The sequence below is a fragment of the Engystomops pustulosus genome, chromosome 2, assembly GCF_040894005.1.
Source record: "Engystomops pustulosus chromosome 2, aEngPut4.maternal, whole genome shotgun sequence".
Taxonomy (NCBI): domain Eukaryota; kingdom Metazoa; phylum Chordata; class Amphibia; order Anura; family Leptodactylidae; genus Engystomops; species Engystomops pustulosus.
Genome location: NC_092412.1, coordinates 19,473,767 through 19,496,274, shown reverse-complemented (window position 1 = coordinate 19,496,274; position 22,508 = coordinate 19,473,767). Strand labels below are relative to the sequence as shown.

Here is a 22,508-nt window from a genome sequence, read left to right as displayed (position 1 = left end):
ATTACATTATGTTTCATTGGATTATATTATATTATGTTACACTGTATTATATAAGATTATTCTGGTCTCATTGATGGATCTTCTTCAGGATCTCCCTGTCTCCTCCCGCATAGTACAGGGAGGGTTCAGCAAAGGAGGAAAGTCCTCAGAATTTTACTATTCCCCCCCCCCCCCCTCTACCCCAAGGGGTGATGCACAGACTTCTAGAATATTCTGTGATGGAGCAGCATCAGGTGTGCAAACAATCCCAGCGCTTTCCCTATAGGACTGTAGACTATGTGTAGGGTCAGAGCCCAGACACTTCTGTGGGGTCTTGATGGTGTCCATATATTTACACCAGTCCTCATCTCTTAAAGGGACAGTAAACCTGCAGTATGTGACTTGGATGTAGTCTATTGTCCCCAGTTATCAGCCATTGCATGCTCATAGCAGTGACTTGTAGCCATCTGTTATACAGTAGACTCAGAGGGGTAACTAAGGTCATATGGAAATCTGTGAAGGGGCCTTCACCTACAATGTGTCATATAGGGTCCCCTGATATAGTGACTGCCACCCCCCCTCCACTACCTATAACCGGGATTGTGGCTGTCTATATCTTAGTAGCAGAAAGTGTTCGGTGCAGTCCTGCGGCGCCTCCACAGGGGAAATAGAGAATTACATGGTACCCAATACAATTAATGGGGGAGTTTTATCATAACTTATCAAACCCGGATACCTGGCAAAACCCCAACAGGTCCAAACTGACGGTATTTTTGCATAAAAACCTGCAAATGAAAGTTTGCAGGTTTTTAAAAATTACTCAGGCCCCATGCCCACCCACTCTGCCAATGGCGCGCCCCTCTAACTGGTGTAGAAGCAGTGATAAATCTCCCCCCAATTAATTAATTTGTGGCTCATCTAGTATGGGACAATAAAATGCATATACAGAGACCCTCCAGAAAACCACCCCTTTAAGTGGCGATTTTCACCACTAGTTATACTCCCCCCTTTTAAAAGACCAGTTTTTAGTGCAAAATTGGGCGATCTGCTCAAATTTTGTATATGTATGTATATTCCTATGTGTCATGATCTTCTTATGTGGCATAAGGGTCTTTAGGGACCCCCAGGTGCATCTCCTATCCTTGCACCCCCTATAGCTGCGCCCCCGTACTGACGTGGTATTATATCACCAGATTTCTTTCTGATTATTGCATCATAAGGAATGTGATCTCAGAAATCATCAATGCGCCCTACAGCGGGGCCCCTGTTATACTAGGCCCTGGCCGGGCACCCATCATGGCAGACTCCTCCCTGCACAGAACAATCCTGTGTTGCCACATTGTCAGGACTTGATGGAGGTTGCAGGGAGCTGAGGAATTTTAGGGGCTGTCTCAGGCAGGGAGGAGGCTGGAGGAGGAGGGGGGCATCAGACATCCCTCATTTAAATAAACTTTTCCAAACTTCCAGAACTTTCCTCAGCTGGGTATATAGGCAGAGCTGTGGGAGCACTGGGCATCAGACCCACAGACAGAGAGCAAGAAGACACTTGGTGAGAGAAGTCACCTCCACAGCCCTGCAGGCTCCTCCTGGCAAGGTAGGTACCGCTCTGCTACATAGGGATTATGGATTATCTGCTCTGGATTGGGACTAGGAGCTATGGAATCATGATATATCATTTAGCATTGTAACAATGTAGCTAGAAGGTTTCCATAGAAATGTATTTTACATACAACCCCCTGTGCCTGGAGAATTACTTATTATATTCTGTGCATTGTTACAATGTATCTGTAGGTCTCTATGCACTATATCATGTACATTGTAAGATTTCCATGGATAATGTATACCATATATACAGTGCAATGTAACAATGTATCCAGGTTTCTTTGAACAATGTACTTTATATATTATATATTCTTCATTGTAACCCTGTAACCATGAGATTTCCTTATAAAATACTTGCTGAACACTTAGTTCCCATGCATATATACTATGTCTTGTACATTGTAACACTGTAGTTATAACATTTCCATGAATAATACACCATATGCAGTGCAATGGAACAATATATCTTTATGTTTCTATGGACAATGTACTTTATATATTATATATTCTTCATTGTAACCCTGTAACCATGAGATTTCCTTATAAAATACTTGCTGAACACTTAGTTTCCATGCAGAACTGACAGTGTATATATCTTTGCATTGCAACAATGTAGCTATAAAGGAGCAGTAAATATTATACATTATAATTACCTCTTCTGCATTGTTATAATGTAAGTATAAGTTTTGGTGGAGATTTGTGATACATAAGTTGTTTCATGGAGGATGAATTGTATGTATCTTCTACATTGTAACAATAGATGGATAAACTGCTACACTGTAGATCTGCTCTATGCAGTATTGATAAGGTTTCCTATGTCTCCTGCAGTGTAACAATGTATCTAGATGTCTCCTTGGAGATGGAAGTTGTGTCTGGTACAATGTTACAGTCTGGGGGGGGTTATGTGGCTTAATATAATCTCTATGCCCCAGTTAGACATTGCATGTGGTTCTGGTTATAGCATTAACCCTATAGTTATCTCCAGGTCTCCGCTTGCCCAGCAAAGAGCGGGTACTTTGCTTCCAACACCTGGTACAAAGTGTTAGAAATAGTCTGTGTTGTTGGGTCTGTTGGTAATTATAAACCTCCTGTTACATTGTAACAAAAACTTCTCAGTGATAGAGTCCATTCAGACTGTAACAAAGTTGCATTGAAGGAATGAGGCAGAAAAGATATAAAATTGTCCCTGCCACATCAGCAGCCCCCCCAGCCCCCACCCCTGACCCCTCCCCCACTGCACCCCCATCCCACAGAATGCCCCTATAGGCTGATCTCATGTGTTTCCTCTGGATATTAGCTTCACGTGTCTGTCTCTTTCAGAATGAAAATTGCAAACCTTCACCTCACTATGAAACTCTGTAAAGGTATCTGAACCTTCTGATCTCTTAATATTCAGTGTGTGACTCCCACCAAGGCTGGGACCCTGTGCGATGTGCTGCAGACAGACACATAGGGGTTCACTTCGATCCTGTGCGATGTGCTGCAGACAGACACATAGGCGTTCACTTAGGTCCTGTGCAATATGCTGCAGACAGCCACATAAGCGTTCACTTACACCACATGAGATGTGCTGCAGACTGACACATTGCCGTTTATTTAGATCCTGTGCGATGTGCTGCAGACTGACACATAGGCGTTCACTTCGATCCTGTGCGATGTGCTGCAGACAAGTACATAGGCGTTCACTTTGATCCTGTGCGATGTGCTGCAGCCTGACACATAGGCGTTCACTTACACCATATTAGATGTGCTGCAGACTGATACATTGCCATTCATTTAGACCTTGTGCAATGTGCTGCAGACTGAAACATAGGTATTCACTTAGATCCTCTGCGATGTGCTGCAGACTGACAAATAGGCGTCCACTTAGACCCTGTGCAATGTGCTGCAGACTGACACATGGGCGCCCACTTGGAGCCTGTGTGATGTGCTGCAGCCTGACACGTAGGCGTACACTTAGACGTGTGCGATGTGCTGCAGACTGACACATGGGCGTAGACTTAGGCCCTGTGCAATGTGCTGCAGCCTGACACATAGGCTTTGATATAGACCATGCGCAATGTTCTGCACACGCCTCCTCTTATGTTTGGCTCCGGGCTACAGGTTTTATTCTGCGTCTGGGTGGAGCTCTTGAATGTCATCCAAAAACCTAGTAAGGGATTTTTCTTGTAGGACCTTCCCAGCTTTGTCATTTAAAAAAAATCTATTTTATTAAAGAAACTAAAATAATTTTGATCCTAATAATTCTTTTAGTCAATTCATTATTCTATCTACCTTATTTTTATTTAGATTTTTTGCAATATTATTTTTTAATTAGAATTATTTAGCTTCTTTGTCTTTTTGGGGCAGATACATTTTAACATTTTTAAAATAACTGTAAACTATGTTTTTTTTTCTTGTTTTTTTTCTTTTTTTGCATTTGTATGCAGCCGCTTAGCAGAACATTAACCATTAGTCTCTGAACATTGTTCTGCATGACTTCCCTTCTGCTAATTTTTGGCTCGGGCATCGTAAACAGCGGGATGAATTCCTCCCGGATAGGAATAGGCTTGTTTACAGGACGCGGTGACGCATCGGGGTTGGGCACCGCTGTCGGCTACAAGAATAGACCAGTAGGAGAAGCTTCAGTCTAGAGGAGACACTGAATTCATTCTGTTAAAAAAATTTTACAAAAACATTAAAAAATATTCTGTGTTTGACCCTTTATGGAGCCAGTAGTTTCCTAACTGTTGCTTACTCAGCATTTTCTCTTCTCTCATAGGATTACATTGTCATTTGCTACAACCAAAGCCACCATGTGGATGATCAAGTTCCTGGCTCTTTGCCTTCTCTTCGCTGTGGATGCAGCCGTCGATAAGAAAGCGATGGAGAAAGCGGCCAAGGAGGTTCCAGTAGAGAGGAAGATCAGTGCGCAGGCGAACACCCTGGCTGACAAGAGCGCTGGGCTTGCCTTCAATCTCTACCAAACCATGGCCAAAGATAAGAAGATGGAGAACATCCTGCTCTCACCTGTGGTGGTGGCTTCATCTCTTGGTCTGGTCCATCTAGCTGGTAAGGACAGCACCGCTGCCCAAGCCAAGGCCGTCCTGAGTGTTGACAAGCTGCCCGATGACCACATCCACACTGGTCTCTCTGAGCTTCTCAATGAAGTCAGCAACTCCACAGCTCGTAATGTCACCTGGAAGATTGGAAACCGTCTCTACGGACCAAGCTCCATCAGCTTCTCTGATGACTTTGTGAAGAACAGCAAGAAACATTACAACTACGAACACTCCAAGATCAACTTCCGAGACAAGAGAAGCGCCCTGAAGTCCATCAACGAGTGGGCAGCACAGACCACTGATAGCAAGCTTCCCGAGGTGACCAGCGATTTGGAGAAGACCGATGGCGCCCTTATTGTCAACGCTATGTTCTTCAAACGTAAGTAGTCCTGTAATGATCAATGCATGGATAAAATGTTGTGTTATAATGTTTCAACCCAACTTATGTATGTTCTGGTCCACTTTGCAGCCCATTGGGATGAAAAATTCCACCACAAGATGGTTGACAACCGTGGCTTCATGGTGACCCGTTCCTTTACCGTCTCCGTTCCTATGATGCACCGCACAGGTAGGTTCACTTAAAAGTCCAGTCCTTAATTAGTGTTGGCCAAATTCCTGACTTCTTTTAGGTGGACAGTCAACACATGCCATAAACATAAGCAAAGCCAACCCTACCAGAAACGGCACAATTGTCCAACGTTGCTCTCACGTGAATCTTTGGCTATATTTAGTTACTTAACTATAACTTGTTCTTTCAGGATTGTATAACTATTATGAAGATGAGACCAACACCCTTCAGATCCTGGAGATGCCACTGGCCCACAAATTGTCCAGCATGATCTTCATCATGCCCTTCCATGTGGAACCCCTCGAGAGAGTGGAGAAACTCCTGACCAGAGAGCAGGTGAAGACCTGGATTGGAAAGCTGCAGAAGAGAGCAATTGCCGTGTCTCTGCCCAAAGTCAGCATGGAAGTCAGCCATGATCTTCAGGTACGTTCCACCATAAGATGACACATGGTCAATATTAATACATCCTTGCTGGACATTTGTGTACATTGAGGCTAGATCAGGAGGAGCTTCTGGAATTGATTAGATAGATTTGTAATATGCCTTAGATTTTTTTAAGTCATTGGATAATTTGGCTTGTACATCTTCTTATGATGGCTCCTATGGTCTCCCCCTAGAAACACTTAGGAGAACTTGGTCTTACCGAAGCCATTGACAAATCCAAGGCCGACCTTTCCAAGATCTCTGGAAAGAAAGACCTCTACCTGGCCAACCTCTACCACGCCGCTGCCCTGGAGTGGGACACTGAAGGCAACCCATTTGATGCCGACATCTACGCCAAAGAAGAACTCAGGACCCCCAAGCTCTTCTATGCCGACCACCCATACGTCTTCCTTATCAAAGACAACAAGACGGACTCTATCCTCTTCATTGGTAGATTGGTCAGACCAAAGGGTGATAAGATGCGTGATGAGTTATAGTGTCAGAACGTGACTAAGGATATTTTGGAAAGGTTTGGGTAGTTTTTTTTTTTAAATGTATTATTAATTGAAAGGATGACTAAATATCTTGACGGAACTTGTTGGCGTTGAACGTTGGAGATGACACTCTACCGAAGCAAAGATGGGAGGAGATGGGTCCATGGGAGGTCTAGATGTAGGGTTTTATACTTGATTGAATGTCTTGTAGAGGTGGATCAAGACTTCACGTTGCAGTATGGGGTCCAATGGGTGGTCTACAAGAACTATAGGGGGTCGAAGACTCTGAGATGGTGCTAAGTTTACATAGGTTTAGAGCCATAGACTACCTCCTGACCTAATCATGGACCTCTGAGCACCACCACTAACTTCACCTCAGGGCCTCCACGATTTGCTTTGGGCATCCTTTCAGATGCAGGAAGCCGACTCTTCTTTCCCCAATGTTGGGGGATTTATCTGTTGTCCTTAACACATGTGTCATGTAGTGGGACAACCCGGAACTATGCAATGGCTCCCGGCACCGCGTGTGGTGCTGCTGGATGTTTTTGAGAATGTGTGTTTTATTTGTGATATGTCGGGGGGGAGGGGGGTGAAAAGATGTTATTTAACATGAAAATAATAAGAAAAATGTAAAAAAAAAAAAAAAAAAACTTTTAAGGGGATTTTGAATTACTTTCACCATGTGGATTCACAAAATCTTTACTTTGTACAAGTTACAAGCGGTTTGAGAGACGCGCGAGTGTTTCATTTTGCAATAAAGTGAAAAAAAATTAAAAAATCTGTGTGTTTTGTGTTTTTTTAAAAAAAAAAAATATTCACCCCCAGCTATCTTCTAGACATTCAATTCCTCTCCACATCAGTCTGGGGTCTAAGAGAGACCCTCATTCCTTCCCCCACATGTCAGCCCTGACACAGCCGAGGAACCATTCATGTAATCTCCTCCTCCTTAGGTTCACCTGTAACAATGGGCCACATTTATCACTTCTGTGCGCCTATGTGTAGTAGTTGCGCCTAAATTCGGGCGCACTGTTTTCCAAGAATTATCACAAGCTACAACCATCTGTGATAAGTATATTTTCTGCCTCTTATTAATCACTTTACTTTAACACAGTTTAGGCGCAGTTTAGGCGCAATGTTAGATTCAGGCACTTACATGTGATCCTGCTACAAGCTCCTCTCTGCTTCTCCCACAGCCCAGAATGAAGATAACCCTCACAGCAGCACCCAGGTGTGTGACACCCAGCACCCAGTGACCTCCTCAGCAGGGGCTTCTCCTGGAGGGGATCCCCCAGTGCTGGTCTCCTGCTGCACCCCTGTAATTCTGCACAATATCCCCCTCAGACACACTGGTGATACTGTGCAGAATTACATGGCGGACACTTGTATGTCGTATCTGCAAAATTCTGCAAGCTTCTGCAAACTTCTCTTCTCTCTTGCTTTGAGCTCAGGATTCTGCAGAATATTTTGTAAATAGAAGGTGATGAACTGTAAATAGAGTCTGCAGCTCCTGTCTGTAATGTATCTAATGTATCTATTATATGTTCCAGTGTCTGTAATGTATCTAATTGTATCTATTATATGTTCCAGTGTCTGCAGTGTATCTAATTGTATCTATTATATGTTCCAGTGTCTGGCTGAGCTCTGCTGCTAGAAATGAGCTCTTCTGCAAAGGGGCTCAGTGCTTTCTTCTCAGATAACGCCACCTTCGGGCTGGAGTGTTTTTGCGCCCGTTTTTGCGCCTAAATGCAAAAGTCGCACGTGATGAAATTGAACGATAGATGAGGGAAAGGTAGTTATTTTTGCTGCGTGGCTAATTTGACGTTTAATCGCAAAAATGGCGCAAAAACGGTGCGCCTAAACGAAAAGGCGCAAAAACAACAGAAAAAACAAGTGATAAATGTGGCCCAATGTGTCTTATCAAACCAATATAGAACAATGCCACAATAGCGCCACCTTTCTATTCAGGCAGTAAGAGGTACTGCAATTTCAATCATTCTTATACATATGCCCTCTATAACTAATTTGCATACTCTTTTCCCATAAAGCATTGCTTTTGAAAGAGCTGGATCTCTTCACTAATAACTGGAATTAACCCTCCACAGAAGAAGAGACTTCCTGATACCACGTAAACTTTGCGGTAGCTTTTACATCTTTATCATTGTATCATCTTTGCCCACATCATAAAATTCACCACTAGAGGGAGCTCAGGAGCTTATGTATACATTGAACTGAATGCATACAGTTCCTGAGCTCCTCCTAGTGGTGGCTGTATATACAGTATGTAGTAATCTCCTGAGCTCCTCCTAGTGGTGGCTGTATATACAGTATGTAGTAATCTCCTGAGCTCCTCCTAGTGGTGGCTGTATATACATTATGTAGTAATCTCCTGAGCTCTCCCTAGTGGTGGCTGTGTATACAGTATGTAGTAATCTCATGAGCCGCTCCTAGTGGTGGCAGTATATATGGTATGTAGTGATCTCCTGAGCTCCCCCTAGTGGTGGCTGCATATACAGTATATAGCAGTGGTGGCGAACCCATGGCACGGGTGCCAGAGGAGGCACTCAGCGCCCTCTATATGGGCACTCTTACCATCACATAAGGGTAGAGTTTGCCAAACAGGACTAGAGGCCTCTTGCAGTCCCAGGCAGCCCAGGACCCTAGAAGGAAGCTACAATGATAATCCAAACTTCTTCTACTCCTTTCTACTGTATTGGTGTCCTCAGGTGCCTATACAATTTAAACCTGTGACAGAGCAGGGTGTAATAAGTAAATGCTTAAATTGTCGCATTGGCACTTTGCGAAACATACACGGGGTTTGGGTGTAGTTTGGGCACTTGGTGTCTAAAAGGTTTGCCATCACTGGTATATAGTAATGTCCTAAACTCCCCCTAGTGGTGGCCTGTATATACAGTATATAGTAATCTCCTGAGCTCCCCCTAGTAGTGACTGTATACACAGTATGTAGTGATATCCTGAGCTCCCCCTAGTGGTTGCTGTATATACAGTATGTAGTAATCTCCTGAGCTCCCCTAGTGGTGGCTGTATATACAATATATAGTAATCTCCTGAGCTCCCCCTAGTGGTGGCTGTATATACAGTATGTAGTAATCTCCTGAGCTCCCCCTAGTGGTGGCTGTATATACAGTATATAATAATCTCCTGAGCTCCCCCTAGTGGTGGCTGTATATACAGTATGTATTAATCTCCTGAGCTCCCCCTAATGGTGGCTGTATATACAGTATGTAGTAATCTCCTGAGCTTCCCCTAGTGGTTGCTGTATATACAGTATGTAGTAATCTCCTGAGTTCCCCCTGGTGATGGCTGTATATACAGTATGTAGTGATCTCCTGAGCTCCTCCTAGTGGTGGCTGTATATAAAGTATGTAGTGATCTCCTGAGCTCCCCCTAGTGGTGGCTGTATATACAGTATGTAGTGATCTCCTGATCTCCCCCTAGTGGTGGCTGTATATACAGTATGTAGTGATCTCCTGAGCTCCCCCTAGTGGTGGCTGTATATACAGTATGTAGTAATCTCCTGAGCTCCCCCTAGTGTTGGCTGTATATACAGTATGTAGTAATCTCCTGAGCTCCCCCTAGTGGTGGATGTATATACAGTATATAGTAATCTCCTGAGCTCCTCCTAGTGGTGGCTGCATATACAGTATGTAGTAATCTCCTGAGCTCCTCCTAGTGGTTGCTGTATATTCAGTATGTAGTAATCTCCTGAGTTCCTCCTAGTGTTGGCTGCATATACAGCATATAGTAATCGCCTAAGCTCCCCCTAGTGGTGGCTGTATATACAGTATATAGTAATGTCCTGAGTTCCCTCTGGTGATGGCTGTATATACAGTATACAGTAATCTCCTGAGCTCCTCCTAGTGGTGGCTGCATATACAGTAGATAGTAATGTCCTGAGTTCCCTCTAGTGATGGCTGTATATACAGTATATAGTAATCTCCTGAGCTCCCCCTAGTGGTGGCTGTATATTCAGTATATAATAATCTCCTGAGCTCCCCCTAGTGATGGCTGCATATACAGTATGTAGTAATCTTCTGAGCTCCCCCTAGTGGTGGCTGTATATACAGTATATAATAATCTCCTGAGCTCCTCCTAGTGGTGGCTGTATATACAGTATATAGTAATCTTCTGAGCTCCCCCTAGTGGTGGCTGTATATACAGTATATAATAATCTCCTGAGCTCCTCCTAGTGGTGGCTGTATATTCAGTATATAATAATCTCCTGAGCTCCCCCTAGTGATGGCTGTATATACAGTATGTAGTAATCTTCTGAGCTCCCCCTAGTGGTGGCTGTATATACAGTATATAATAATCTCCTGAGCTCCCCCTAATGGTGGCTGTATATACAGTATGTAGTAATCTCCTGAGCTTCCCCTAGTGGTTGCTGTATATACAGTATGTAGTAATCTCCTGAGTTCCCCCTGGTGATGGCTGTATATACAGTATGTAGTAATCTCCTGAGCTCCTCCTAGTGGTGGCTGTATATAAAGTATGTATTGATCTCCTGAGCTCCCCCTAGTGGTGGCTGCATATACAGTATGTAGTGATCTCCTGATCTCCCCCTAGTGGTGGCTGTATATACAGTATGTAGTGATCTCCTGAGCTCCCCCTAGTGATGGCTGTATATACAGTATGTAGTAATCTCCTGAGCTCCCCCTAGTGGTGGATGTATATACAGTATGTAGTAATCTCCTGAGTTCCTCCTAGTGTTGGCTGTATATACAGTATGTAGTAATCTCCTGAGCTCCCCCTACTGGTGGATGTATATACAGTATATAGTAATCTCCTGAGCTCCTCCTAGTGGTGGCTGCATATACAGTATGTAGTAATCTCCTGAGCTCCTCCTAGTGGTTGCTGTATATTCAGTATGTAGTAATCTCCTGAGTTCCTCCTAGTGTTGGCTGTATATACAGCATATAGTAATCGCCTAAGCTCCCCCTAGTGGTGGCTGTATATACAGTATATAGTAATGTCCTGAGTTCCCTCTAGTGATGGCTGTATATACAGTATATAGTAATCTCCTGAGCTCCTCCTAGTGGTGGCTGCATATACAGTATATAGTAATGTCCTGAGTTCCCTCTAGTGATGGCTGTATATACAGTATATAGTAATCTCCTGAGCTCCCCCTAGTGGTGGCTGTATATTCAGTATATAATAATCTCCTGAGCTCCCCCTAGTGATGGCTGCATATACAGTATGTAGTAATCTTCTGAGCTCCCCCTAGTGGTGGCTGTATATACAGTATATAATAATCTCCTGAGCTCCTCCTAGTGGTGGCTGTATATACAGTATATAGTAATCTTCTGAACTCCCCCTAGTGGTGGCTGTATATACAGTATATAATAATCTCCTGAGCTCCTCCTAGTGGTGGCTGTATATTCAGTATATAATAATCTCCTGAGCTCCCCCTAGTGATGGCTGTATATACAGTATGTAGTAATCTCCTGAGCTCCTCCTAGTGGTTGCTGTATATTCAGTATGTAGTAATCTCCTGAGTTCCTCCTAGTGTTGGCTGTATATACAGCATATAGTAATCGCCTAAGCTCCCCCTAGTGGTGGCTGTATATACAGTATATAGTAATGTCCTGAGTTCCTCCTAGTGGTAGCTGTATATACAGTATGTAGTAATCTCCTGAGCTCCTCCAAGTGGTGGCTGTATATACAGTGTGTAGTAATCTCCTGAGCTCCTCCTAGTGGTAGCTGTATATACAGTGTGTAGTAATCTCCTGAGCTCCTCCAAGTGGTGGCTGTATATACAGTGTGTAGTAATCTCCTGAGCTCCCCCTAGTGGTGGATGTATATACAGCATATAGTAATCGCCTAAGCTCCTCCTAGTGGTGGCTCTATATACAGTATATCGTAATCTCCTGAGCTCCTCCTAGTGGTAGCTGTATATACAGTATGTAGTAATCTCCTGAGCTCCTCCTAGTGGTTGCTGTATATTCAGTATGTAGTAATCTCCTGAGTTCCCCCTAGTGGTGGATGTATATACAGTATGTAGTAATCTCCTGAGTTCCTCCTAGTGTTGGCTGTATATACAGTATGTAGTAATCTCCTGAGCTCCTCCTAGTGGTAGCTGTATATACAGTATGTAGTAATCTCCTGAGCTCCTCCAAGTGGTGGCTGTATATACAGTGTGTAGTAATCTCCTGAGCTCCTCCTAGTGGTAGCTGTATATACAGTGTGTAGTAATCTCCTGAGCTCCTCCAAGTGGTGGCTGTATATACAGTGTGTAGTAATCTCCTGAGCTCCCCCTAGTGGTGGATGTATATACAGCATATAGTAATCGCCTAAGCTCCTCCTAGTGGTGGCTCTATATACAGTATATCGTAATCTCCTGAGCTCCTCCTAGTGGTAGCTGTATATACAGTATGTAGTAATCTCCTGAGCTCCTCCTAGTGGTTGCTGTATATTCAGTATGTAGTAATCTCCTGAGTTCCTCCTAGTGTTGGCTGTATATACAGCATATAGTAATCGCCTAAGCTCCCCCTAGTGGTGGCTGTATATACAGTATATAGTAATGTCCTGAGTTCCCTCTAGTGATGGCTGTATATACAGTATATAGTAATCTCCTGAGCTCCCTTTAGTGGTGGCTGTATATACAGTATGTAGTAATCTCCTGAGCTCCTCCTAATGGTGGCTGTATATACAGTATGTTGTAATTTCCTGAGCTCCTCCTAGTGGTGGCTGTATATACAGTATGTAGTAATCTCCTGAGCTCCTCCTAGTGGTTGCTGTATATTCAGTATGTAGTAATCTCCTGAGCTCCTCCTAGTGTTGGCTGTATATACAGCATATAGTAATCGCCTAAGCTCCTCCTAGTGGTGGCTCTATATACAGTATATAGTAATCTCCTGAGCTCCCCCTAGTGGTGGCTGCATATACAGTATATAGTAATGTCCTGAGTTCCCTCTAGTGATGGCTGTATATACAGTATACAGTAATCTCCTGAGCTCCTCCTAGTGGTGGCTGCATATACAGTATATAGTAATGTCCTGAGTTCCCTCTAGTGATGGCTGTATATACGGTATGTAGTAATCTCCTGAGCTCCTCCTAGTGGTGACTGTATATACAGTATATAGTAATCTCCTGAGCTCCCTTTAGTGGTGGCTGTATATACAGTATGTAGTAATCTCCTGAGCTCCTCCTAGTGGTGGCTGTATATACAGTATATAGTAATCTCCTGAGCTCCCTTTAGTGGTGGCTGTATATACAGTATGTAGTAATCTCCTGAGCTCCTCCTAGTGGTGGCTGTATATACAGTATATAGTAATGTCCTGAGTTCCCTCTAGTGATGGCTGTATATACAGTATATAGTAATCTCCTGAGCTCCCTTTAGTGGTGGCTGTATATACAGTATGTAGTAATCTCCTGAGCTCCCCCTAGTGGTGGCTGTATGTACAGTATGTAGTAATCTCCTGAGTTCCCCCTAGTGGTGGCTGTATATACAGTATGTTGTAATTTCCTGAGCTCCTCCTAGTGGTGGCTGTATATACAGTATGTAGTAATCTCCTGAGCTCCTCCTAGTGGTTGCTGTATATTCAGTATGTAGTAATCTCCTGAGCTCCTCCTAGTGGTGGCTGTATATACAGTATGTAGTAATCTCCTGAGCTCCCCCTAGTGGTGGCTGTATATACAGTATGTAGTAATCTCCTGAGCTCCTCCTAGTGTTGGCTGTATATACAGCATATAGTAATCGCCTAAGCTCCTCCTAGTGGTGGCTCTATATACAGTATGTAGTAATCTCCTGAGCTCCCCCTAGTGGTGGCTGCATATACAGTATATAGTAATGTCCTGAGTTCCCTCTAGTGATGGCTGTATATACAGTATACAGTAATCTCCTGAGCACCTCCTAGTGGTGGCTGCATATACAGTATATAGTAATGTCCTGAGTGCCCTCTAGTGATGGCTGTATATACAGTATATAGTAATCTCCTGAGCTCCCCCTAGTGGTTGCTGTATATACAGTATGTAGTAATATCCTGTGCTCCCCCTAGTGGTGGCTGTATATACAGTATGTGGTAATCTCAGTGCATCCTAATGGTGGCTGTAAATACATTATGTAAAAATATGCAACGTTTTCAAGGATGTAACAAGGAAAACCACGCCTCTTTTAGCTAACTTTTAAGGCAGATCCCTTGACATCAAGCATGACCTAAAAGATGCTTTATGACATGATTAAAACCAACTATATACAGTATGTAGTCATCTCCTGAACTCTCCCTACTGGTGGTTGTATATACAGTATGTAGTAATCTTCTGAGCTCCTCCTAGTGGTGGCTGTATATACAGTATGTAGTAATCTCCTGAGCTCCCCTAGTGGTGGCTGTATATACAGTATGTAGTAATCTCCTGAGCTCCTCCTAGTCGTGGCTGTATATACAGTATGTAGTAATCTCCTGAGCTCCTCCTAGTGGTGGTGTATATACAGTATATAGTTATCTCCTGAGCTCCCCTAGTGGTGGTTGTATATACAGTATGCAGTAATCTCCTGAGCTCCTCCTAGTGGTGACTGTATATACAGTATATAGTAATCTCCTGAGCTCCCCCTAGTGGTGGCTGTATATACAGTATGCAGTAATCTCCTGAGCTCCTCCTAGTGGTGACTGTATATACAGTATGTAGACATCTCCTGAACTCTCCCTACTGGTGGTTGTATATACAGTATATTCTACTCTCTGAAGCTAATCCAGCGCTGGATGTATATATACAATATGTGGTAATCTCCTGAGCTCCCCCTAGTGGTGGCTGTTTATACAGTATGTAGTAATCTCCTGAGCTCCTCCTAGTGGTGGCTGTATATGCAGTATGTAGTAATCTCCTGAGCTCCCCCTAGTGGTGGCTGTATATACAGTATATAGTAATCTTCTGAGCTCCTCCTAGTGGGGGTGTATATACAGTATGTAGTAATCTCCTGAGCTCCTCCTAGTGGTGGCTGTATATACAGTATGTAGTAATCTCCTGAGCTCCTCATAGTGGTGGCTGTATATACAGTATATAGTAATCTCCTGAGCTCCACCTAGTGGTGGCTGTATATACAGTATAAAGTAGTCTCCTGAGCTCCTCCTAGTGGTGGCTGTATATACAGTATGTAGTAATCTCCTCAGTGCATCCTAGTGGTGGCTGTATATACAGTATGTAGTAATCTCCTGAGCGCCCACTATTGGTGGCTGTATATACAGTATGTAGTAATCTCCTGAGCGCCCACTATTGGTGACTGTATACACAGTATTTATATTTAATATATGCAAATATCAAATTTGAAATGAAAAATTAAAAATACATTTAAACCCCCCCCTATGACAAAAATACTACAAAATCCGTGCTTTTTCCTGATATGGGGAAGTCATATCCATCCATAAAATCTCTGTGGACGTCCCTATAATTACCGGGAGGAAGAAACCGGAGACCCTGCAGGAAACTCCCACAGACACAACACAGACAGTAGCGAGTCAGACCCTAAAAATACAAAACGCAGAAGGGGTCTGCTACTGATATATTAATAGCCTCATACCTCTAAGAGATCACATGTACAGTATATATAGTAGGATATAACAAATTATAGCCCCATGGACGCAGCAGCTCAGGGGCACCGCACTTCTATGGCTATTATTATAGGATCAGGCAGATACTTGCTCTCTCCTTGATTATGACTTCATATCCAGTGTCCCTGGTATCAGCCGCTCCTCTTATAACGCTCCTGCACTATTATAGGATGAGGAGTCAGGGCTCCTTAAATAACCCAAAAAGTTACACTCATCAGTGGACGCTGCTGCCACCTGCTGGTCAACTAGTACATTGCAGATGCCACCCTCCCCAAAAACAGAGCCCACCCTCCTCATTATAATATTGGGCTCCCCCTCCAGCTGTGAGGACACGTAGTAACACCAGAGTTGTAGGGGTGCAGGGAGCTCCTGGTGCACAGAACAATTCCCGAACTTTCCATGTTCCATTAACCCCTTAAGGACGCAGGGTTTTTTCGCTCATTTCTCGCTGTCCACCTTCAAAAATCCATAACTTTTTCATTTTTGCGTGTACAGACCTGTGTGACGGCTTATTTTGTGCGTAACAAATTTTACTTTCCCGTAATGTTATCTATTTTAACATGCCATGTACTGCGAAACTGAAAAAAAATTCCAAATGTGTAAAAAATTTTTTAAAAAACGCACGTGCGTCACGTTCGTGTGGGCTCAGTTTTTATGACTTTGACTGTGCACTCAAAATAACACCTCAGCTTTATTCTTTGGTTCGGTGCGATCGCGGTGATACCAAATTTATACAGGTTTTATTGTGTTTTAATACATTTTCAAAAATTAAACGAATGTGTACAAAAAAGAAAAAAAAAATGTTGCCGTCTTCTGAAGCTAATAACTTTTTCATACTTTGGCGCACGGAGCTTTATGAGGGGTCATTTTTTGCGAATCGAGCCGACGTTTTCAATGCTACCATTTTGAGGTCAGTGCGACGTTTTGATCATTTTTTATGTGATGTAAAAAGGTGTAAAAGTCGCATTTCGGACATTTGGGTGCCATTTCCCGCCTCGGAGGTCACCGCCGGCCGTAACCGTTTTTATATTTTGATAGATCGGGCATTTTGGGACGCGGCGATACCTAATGTGTCTGTGATTTTTACTGTTTATTATGTTTTAAATCAGTTCTAGGTAAAGGGGGGTGATTAGAATTTTTAATATTTTATTAATTTTTTTTATTTTTTAAACTTTTTTTCCCACTATTTCTTAGACCATCTAGGGTAGATTAACCCTAGATGGTCAGATCGCTGCTACCGTATACTGCAATACTTCTGTATTGCAATATATGGCATTTTTGCAGCTCATTCATTACAGGCCAGGTACTGTGGTGGTTAATGTCATCTTCTGGAACGAGTCTGTTCCCCCTCAGGATATTCTGGTGTGGCTCAGGCGCCATTGTGATCTTGTGTCAGACCTCACCAAGAATAGAGACGCCGACGGTATCTGGACTGGAGGGTGGAAGGTTCTGGTGAAGTTACGCCAGTATAATAACATCACCCTGCACCTCCCCAACAGCTTCTTCATAGGCAGAGAGAAAGGCGTCTGCTTCTATCCCGGGCAAAGTATGCACAGTAGTAAAGTGCAACCTGTGTGGGGAGGTCGGCCATCTCAGCGCCAACTGCGAGACAGTCAAGTGTAATCTGTGCGGTGAGATGGGCCACCCACACAAGGATTGCCCGGAGGCCTGGCATAACATTGCCAGGGATTTCTCTGATGACGAGATAGTACAGGAGGCAGACGCCTTAGAGGAGGAGGCCTTGATGTCAGGTCAAATACTAACTAGGCAGGAGGTACAGCAGGGGTCAGGTGATACTGCGCCAGAACCTCAGAGAGCAGTCCGCACTCAGCAGAATATGGAGGTTGTCACTCAGGACCAGCCTCAGGCAGCAGCCTCTATAACATCTACTACCGAATATGAGGAGTCCAAAAAGAACAAAAGAAAGAAAAAAGACAAATCCACCCGTAAGCCTGAGACAGAGTATGGTGCAGGGTCTAAGACCATGAAAAAATCCAGTGGTGATGCCGGGGTCATGGTCCTTTCCATTAGATATGATGTCTTATCAGAGTCAGATGGAGATTTTGAGCGTGAGTTAGAACGCATCGATAAAAAGAAGCCCCCTTCTTCTGAAGCCGGAGACCCCCTGTCAGACATGGAGACTGGTGGTAGGCAGAGGGAATCTGACTCTGACTCATGATGATGGGGGTCGCTGCTCTGTTTTTCTTTTTCCTTATGATGGCTGGATTCTCTCTAAGAGTTGCTTCTAGCAATGTTAACAGTATTAAAGTAAGAAGGACTAGACACGCCGTGTATGACCACCTGAGATATCTGGACGCTGATGTCATCTTCCTGCAGGAGACCCGTCTGACCACCCTAGGGCATCTCCGTGAGGCTGAGCGTAAGTGGCGGTCTGGTCCTTCTTACTGGTCACTGGCTGTGGAGCCGTACGCCGGGGTCGCCATACTGTTTAACACCACAGACGTCACGGTGCACAGGCTGACGGAGGTCGCTATGGGGAGGTGCCTGGTGCTAGAGGTGACCATCCATGGTAGGCGGCTCCGGCTGATCAACATCTATGGCCCACAGACAGTGACAGAGAGAATCCAGCTGTTCAATGAGGTGAAACAATATCTATTTACCTCAATCCCTGTAGTAATGGCGGGTGATTTCAATGTTACCATGACATCAGGTGACAGGTCCTCGGGCAGAGCAGTGGTCAGAGACTCCAAAGTCCTACAGAACATCGTATCACAGGCCCATTTATGTGATGTGTTTACCCTGGGTGGCAGGAAACCCAAGTACACCTACACATGTGCTGACAGGAGCAGTAGGATAGATATGGCGTTTGTGAGTCCCTCAGAGACTGTTAGTGGGATGAGCGAGAGAGTCGTCCCATATTCTGATCACCTGGCGTTATTTTTTTGTATGGGAGCCTCTAACCGCTCTGATATTGGTCGGGGGTTATGGAGGCTCAATTCTAGCATCCTGGATGATGTCTGTGTCCAGAATTGTGTTCACTCCCTTTTTCAGGACCAGCTCCAGAGAGTAGACTTCTATGACAACATATCTGACTGGTGGGAGAACGTCAAGGAGGAGATCAGGTCCCTCTTAAAGAGACTGTCAGTGAAGAAGGGTAAGAGTAAGTACAGCCAGTATCTCAAGCTGCGGAAAGAATTGGAGTCACTGTATTCGGCGGGAGGGGGGGACAAACAAAAGATAGACCGACTGAAATCTGAAATAAAGCAGTATCAGTACAGCCGCTACACGTCTCTTGTTGTAGAACGGGATTACGGGACTCTGGGGGTTCCAGATCCATATGAAAATTGCCGGGAACGTGTGGCCAAGAAATCGATCACAGGTCTCACTGACTCCCAGGGAGTTTTACAGGAATCTCGGGAGGGTATCCTGGGGGTGGTGAGATCCTACTATGCTGAGTTATTTCAGAAGAAGGTTTTGGATGAAGAGAAAATGGCTCAATTCTTGGAGGCAACTCCAGGTCCTGACACTAAAGATTTGGACTTTTCTCCTTTGACAGCAGGAATAACAGAGGAGGAGGTTAAAGAGGCCATTGATAAGTTACATCTGAAGAAGGCACCAGGTCCTGATGGTATAACATGTGAATTCTATAAGAAGTTCAGAGACCTCTTAGCCCCGATCCTTGTGGATGTATTTACAAATTGTCTAGAGAATCACCTGATGCCTCCATCCATGAGAGTGTCCTCCCTTATTCTGCTGTCCAAAGGTAAGGAGCCTAGTGACATCAAGAACTGGAGGCCGATCGCCCTCTTGAATGTTGACCGGAAGATTTTGGCAAAAATTCTGTTTTCTAGGTTAGTCTGTTTGTCCCCGGCACTGTTGGCAGGCTCTCAGTACGGCACAGTAAAAGGGCGGAACATCTCTGGAGCAGTCATCTCGATAAGGGAGATGTTTGAGAGATGTAAAGCTCTGAGGTGTGGGAGATATGTTGTAGGTCTGGACCAGGCTAAAGCCTTTGACAGGGTTGATCACGATTATCTATGGGCCACTTTGTCAAAGTACGGTATTCCGGGACAATTTATAGATTGGCTGAGAACTTTATATAGAGAGGCGAAGAGCTTTCCTCTGATTAATGGTTGGCAGGGGGAGACTTTTGAAGTAGAGGCCGGGGTGCGACAGGGCTGCCCCCTGAGTCCACTGCTGTATGTGTTTGCCATAGACTTGTTTCTGCGATCACTGCAGCGGTGCGATTTTCAGGGGGTGCCGGTCCCCCATTGCTTGCCTTTGAAGGTAGTCGCCTACGCGGATGATGTGACTGTGGTGATATCTGAACCTCGTGAGGTGGAGATGTTATCTGCAGCCATCAGAAGTTACTCAGAGGCCTCCGGGTCTCTGGTCAACTTTGAGAAGAGTCAAGCTTTCTGGACATTGGATACTGCTCCTGACTTTGATCTGCCACAGTTCGCCAAGGCCTCCACCCATATTAAGATCCTTGGGGTGAAATTTGGGAGGGAAGATAATGCCAAACTAAATTGGGAAGAGAAGTTGGATACCGGAAATGCAAAGGTTCAGCGATGGAAGAACTGGAGGCTGACCTATAGAGAAAGGGTTACTCTGCTGAAGACTTACCTGGTCCCTGTCTTCCTTTACGTCTCTGTCGTCTTTCCTTTGCCAGAATCTTTCTCCGCTAGGCTCTTTAGCCTGTTCTTCCAGCTTTTATGGGGGAACAGGTTGAACCCAGTAAAAAGAGGGATCACCTACCTACAGAGGAGAGAGGGTGGACTGGATATGTTAAATCCAAGGGTATTTTTTGACTCCATGTTTCTGAAAGTTAATTTTGGCTGCCTGGACTCAAATAATGGTCTCATGTGGGTAAGTAGTGTCAGGGACTGGATATTGCCTTTTGCAGAATCTTGGGTGTGAGGCGGCAGTCTCAAGAGGGGCCGATGGACTCCTGGCTTCCTCCCCCAGTATCTGGAGTATGGTCTCAGGTGTGTGAAAAAGTGGAGAATAGATAAGACCTATCTGGAGAGTAAGACCAGGAAGGACCTTTATATGAGTGTCTGTAGGACCTTTTATACTTTACAGCCAGCTCTGAGGGACTGCACAACGGCCACATTGCAGAAAAGTCTGAAGCTCCTCAATAGTCCTAGGCTCCCTGCAAAACTATTCGACATTGCTTGGCTATCACTGCACGGGAAGCTTTTTGTTAGGGGTAATTTAAAGTTTTTAAGTGTCTCAGACCGTATGTGCCCCTTGGGTTGTCAGCAGGAGGAGACGATGCAGCACTTCATTACCGAGTGCCCGGGAGGGAGACGGATATGGCAGGAGGTGTCCCGCAGGCTTAGGATACCAAGACTGCAGTCTCTGGCCTACCCTGATGTAATCTATGGGGTGACAACACAGGCAGCCGGCATCGACAGGGGGACCATGTACCTGATCATCACGGTAACTAAGTACTACCACTGGCACACCAGGACCAGAGTGTCCGTCCATAATGAGTCCTTCCAGCCCATGACCGCAGTCACACAGATACTATCAGAGCTGAGGTGGATCCGATCATTAGAGTTTAGGAAAAAGAGCCAGAATGTTCAGTTATGGAGGAACATAAATCTACAGTGATGGATTATATGTCATGGAATTCTGTTTATTTCTTTTTTTCCCTTATTACCAGTGATGGACTTTTTAATTTGAAGTTACTCTAAATTCATTATTTTGCTGATGTGTTTAATCTCTGTTAAATAATTGTTTTATTTTTCATTCTGACAAGAATGTATTGTAAATTTTTGTTTGTTTTTACTAATAAAAATTGCCCCCTATGTACAGGAATATAACTACTATAATACTGCCCCCTATGTACAAGAATGTAACTACTATAATACTGCCCCCTATGTACAAGAATATAACTACTATAATACTGCCCCCTATGTACAAGACTATAACTACTATAATACTGCCCCCTATGTACAAGGATACAACTACTATAATACTGCCCCCTATGTACAAGAATATAACTACTATAATACTGCCCCCTATGTACAAGAATATAACTACTATAATACTGCCCCCTATGTACAAGGATACAACTACTATAATACTGCCCCCTATGTACAAGAATACAACTACTATAATACTGCCCCCTATGTACAAGAATACAACTACTATAATACTGCCCCCTATGTACAAGAATATAACTACTATAATACTGCCCCCTATGTACAAGAATATAACTACTATAATACTGCCCCCTATGTACAAGAATATAACTACTATAATACTGCCCCCTATGTACAAGAATATAACTACTATAATACTGTCCCCTATGTACAAGAATATAACTACTATAATACTGCCCCTATATACAGGAATATAGCTACTATAATACTGTCCCCTATGTACAGGAATATAACTACTATAATACTGCCCACTATGTACAGGAATATAACTACTATAATACTGCCCCCTATGTACAAGAATATAACTACTATAATACTGCCTCCTATGTACAAGAATATAACTACTATAATACTGTCCCCTATGTACAAGAATATAACTACTATAATACTGCCCCCTATGTACAAGAATATAACTACTATAATACTGCGCCCTATGTACAAGAATATAACTACTATAATACTGCCCCCTATGTACAAGAATATAACTACTATAATACTGCCCCCTATGTACAAGAATATAACTACTATAATACTGCCCCCTATGTACAAGAATATAACTACTATAATACTCCCTTCTATGTACAAGAATATAACTACTATAATACTGCCCCCTGTGTACAAGAATATAACTGCTATAATACTGCGCCCTATGTACAAGAATATAACTACTATAATACTGCCCCCTATGTACAAGAATATAACTA

General features: G+C 43.7%; 1 protein-coding gene across 2 annotated transcripts; it reads left to right on the top strand.

Moving 5' to 3' along the window:
- The first annotated feature begins 1,344 nt into the window (after window positions 1–1,344).
- SERPINH1 (serpin family H member 1) lies at window positions 1,345–6,159 on the top strand. 2 transcript variants are annotated; one of them, XM_072133889.1, is made up of 6 exons: window positions 1,345–1,573; window positions 2,902–2,945; window positions 4,343–5,001; window positions 5,092–5,190; window positions 5,381–5,613; window positions 5,808–6,159. In XM_072133889.1, the coding sequence occupies exons 3-6, from the start codon at window positions 4,377–4,379 to the stop codon at window positions 6,108–6,110; spliced, it is 1,260 nt and encodes a 419-aa protein (XP_071989990.1). In that variant the 5' UTR covers window positions 1,345–1,573; window positions 2,902–2,945; window positions 4,343–4,376; the 3' UTR covers window positions 6,111–6,159. The 2 variants fall into 2 exon arrangements, with proteins under 2 accessions (XP_071989990.1, XP_071989989.1); XM_072133888.1 differs by lacking the exon at window positions 2,902–2,945 and having other exon boundaries at window positions 1,349–1,573.
- The last annotated feature ends 16,349 nt before the right edge of the window (window positions 6,160–22,508 follow it).

What these genes read in the sequence shown, in the direction of transcription:
- SERPINH1 (XM_072133889.1), top strand. Translation starts at nt 4,377, where the DNA reads ATGTGGATGATCAAGTTCCTGGCTCTTTGCCTTCTCTTCGCTGTGGAT. An exon ending in CAACGCTATGTTCTTCAAAC is followed by an intron (nt 5,002 to 5,091) that starts GTAAGTAGTCCT and finishes TCCACTTTGCAG; the next exon opens with CCCATTGGGATGAAAAATTC. An exon ending in AAGTCAGCCATGATCTTCAG is followed by an intron (nt 5,614 to 5,807) that starts GTACGTTCCACC and finishes GTCTCCCCCTAG; the next exon opens with AAACACTTAGGAGAACTTGG.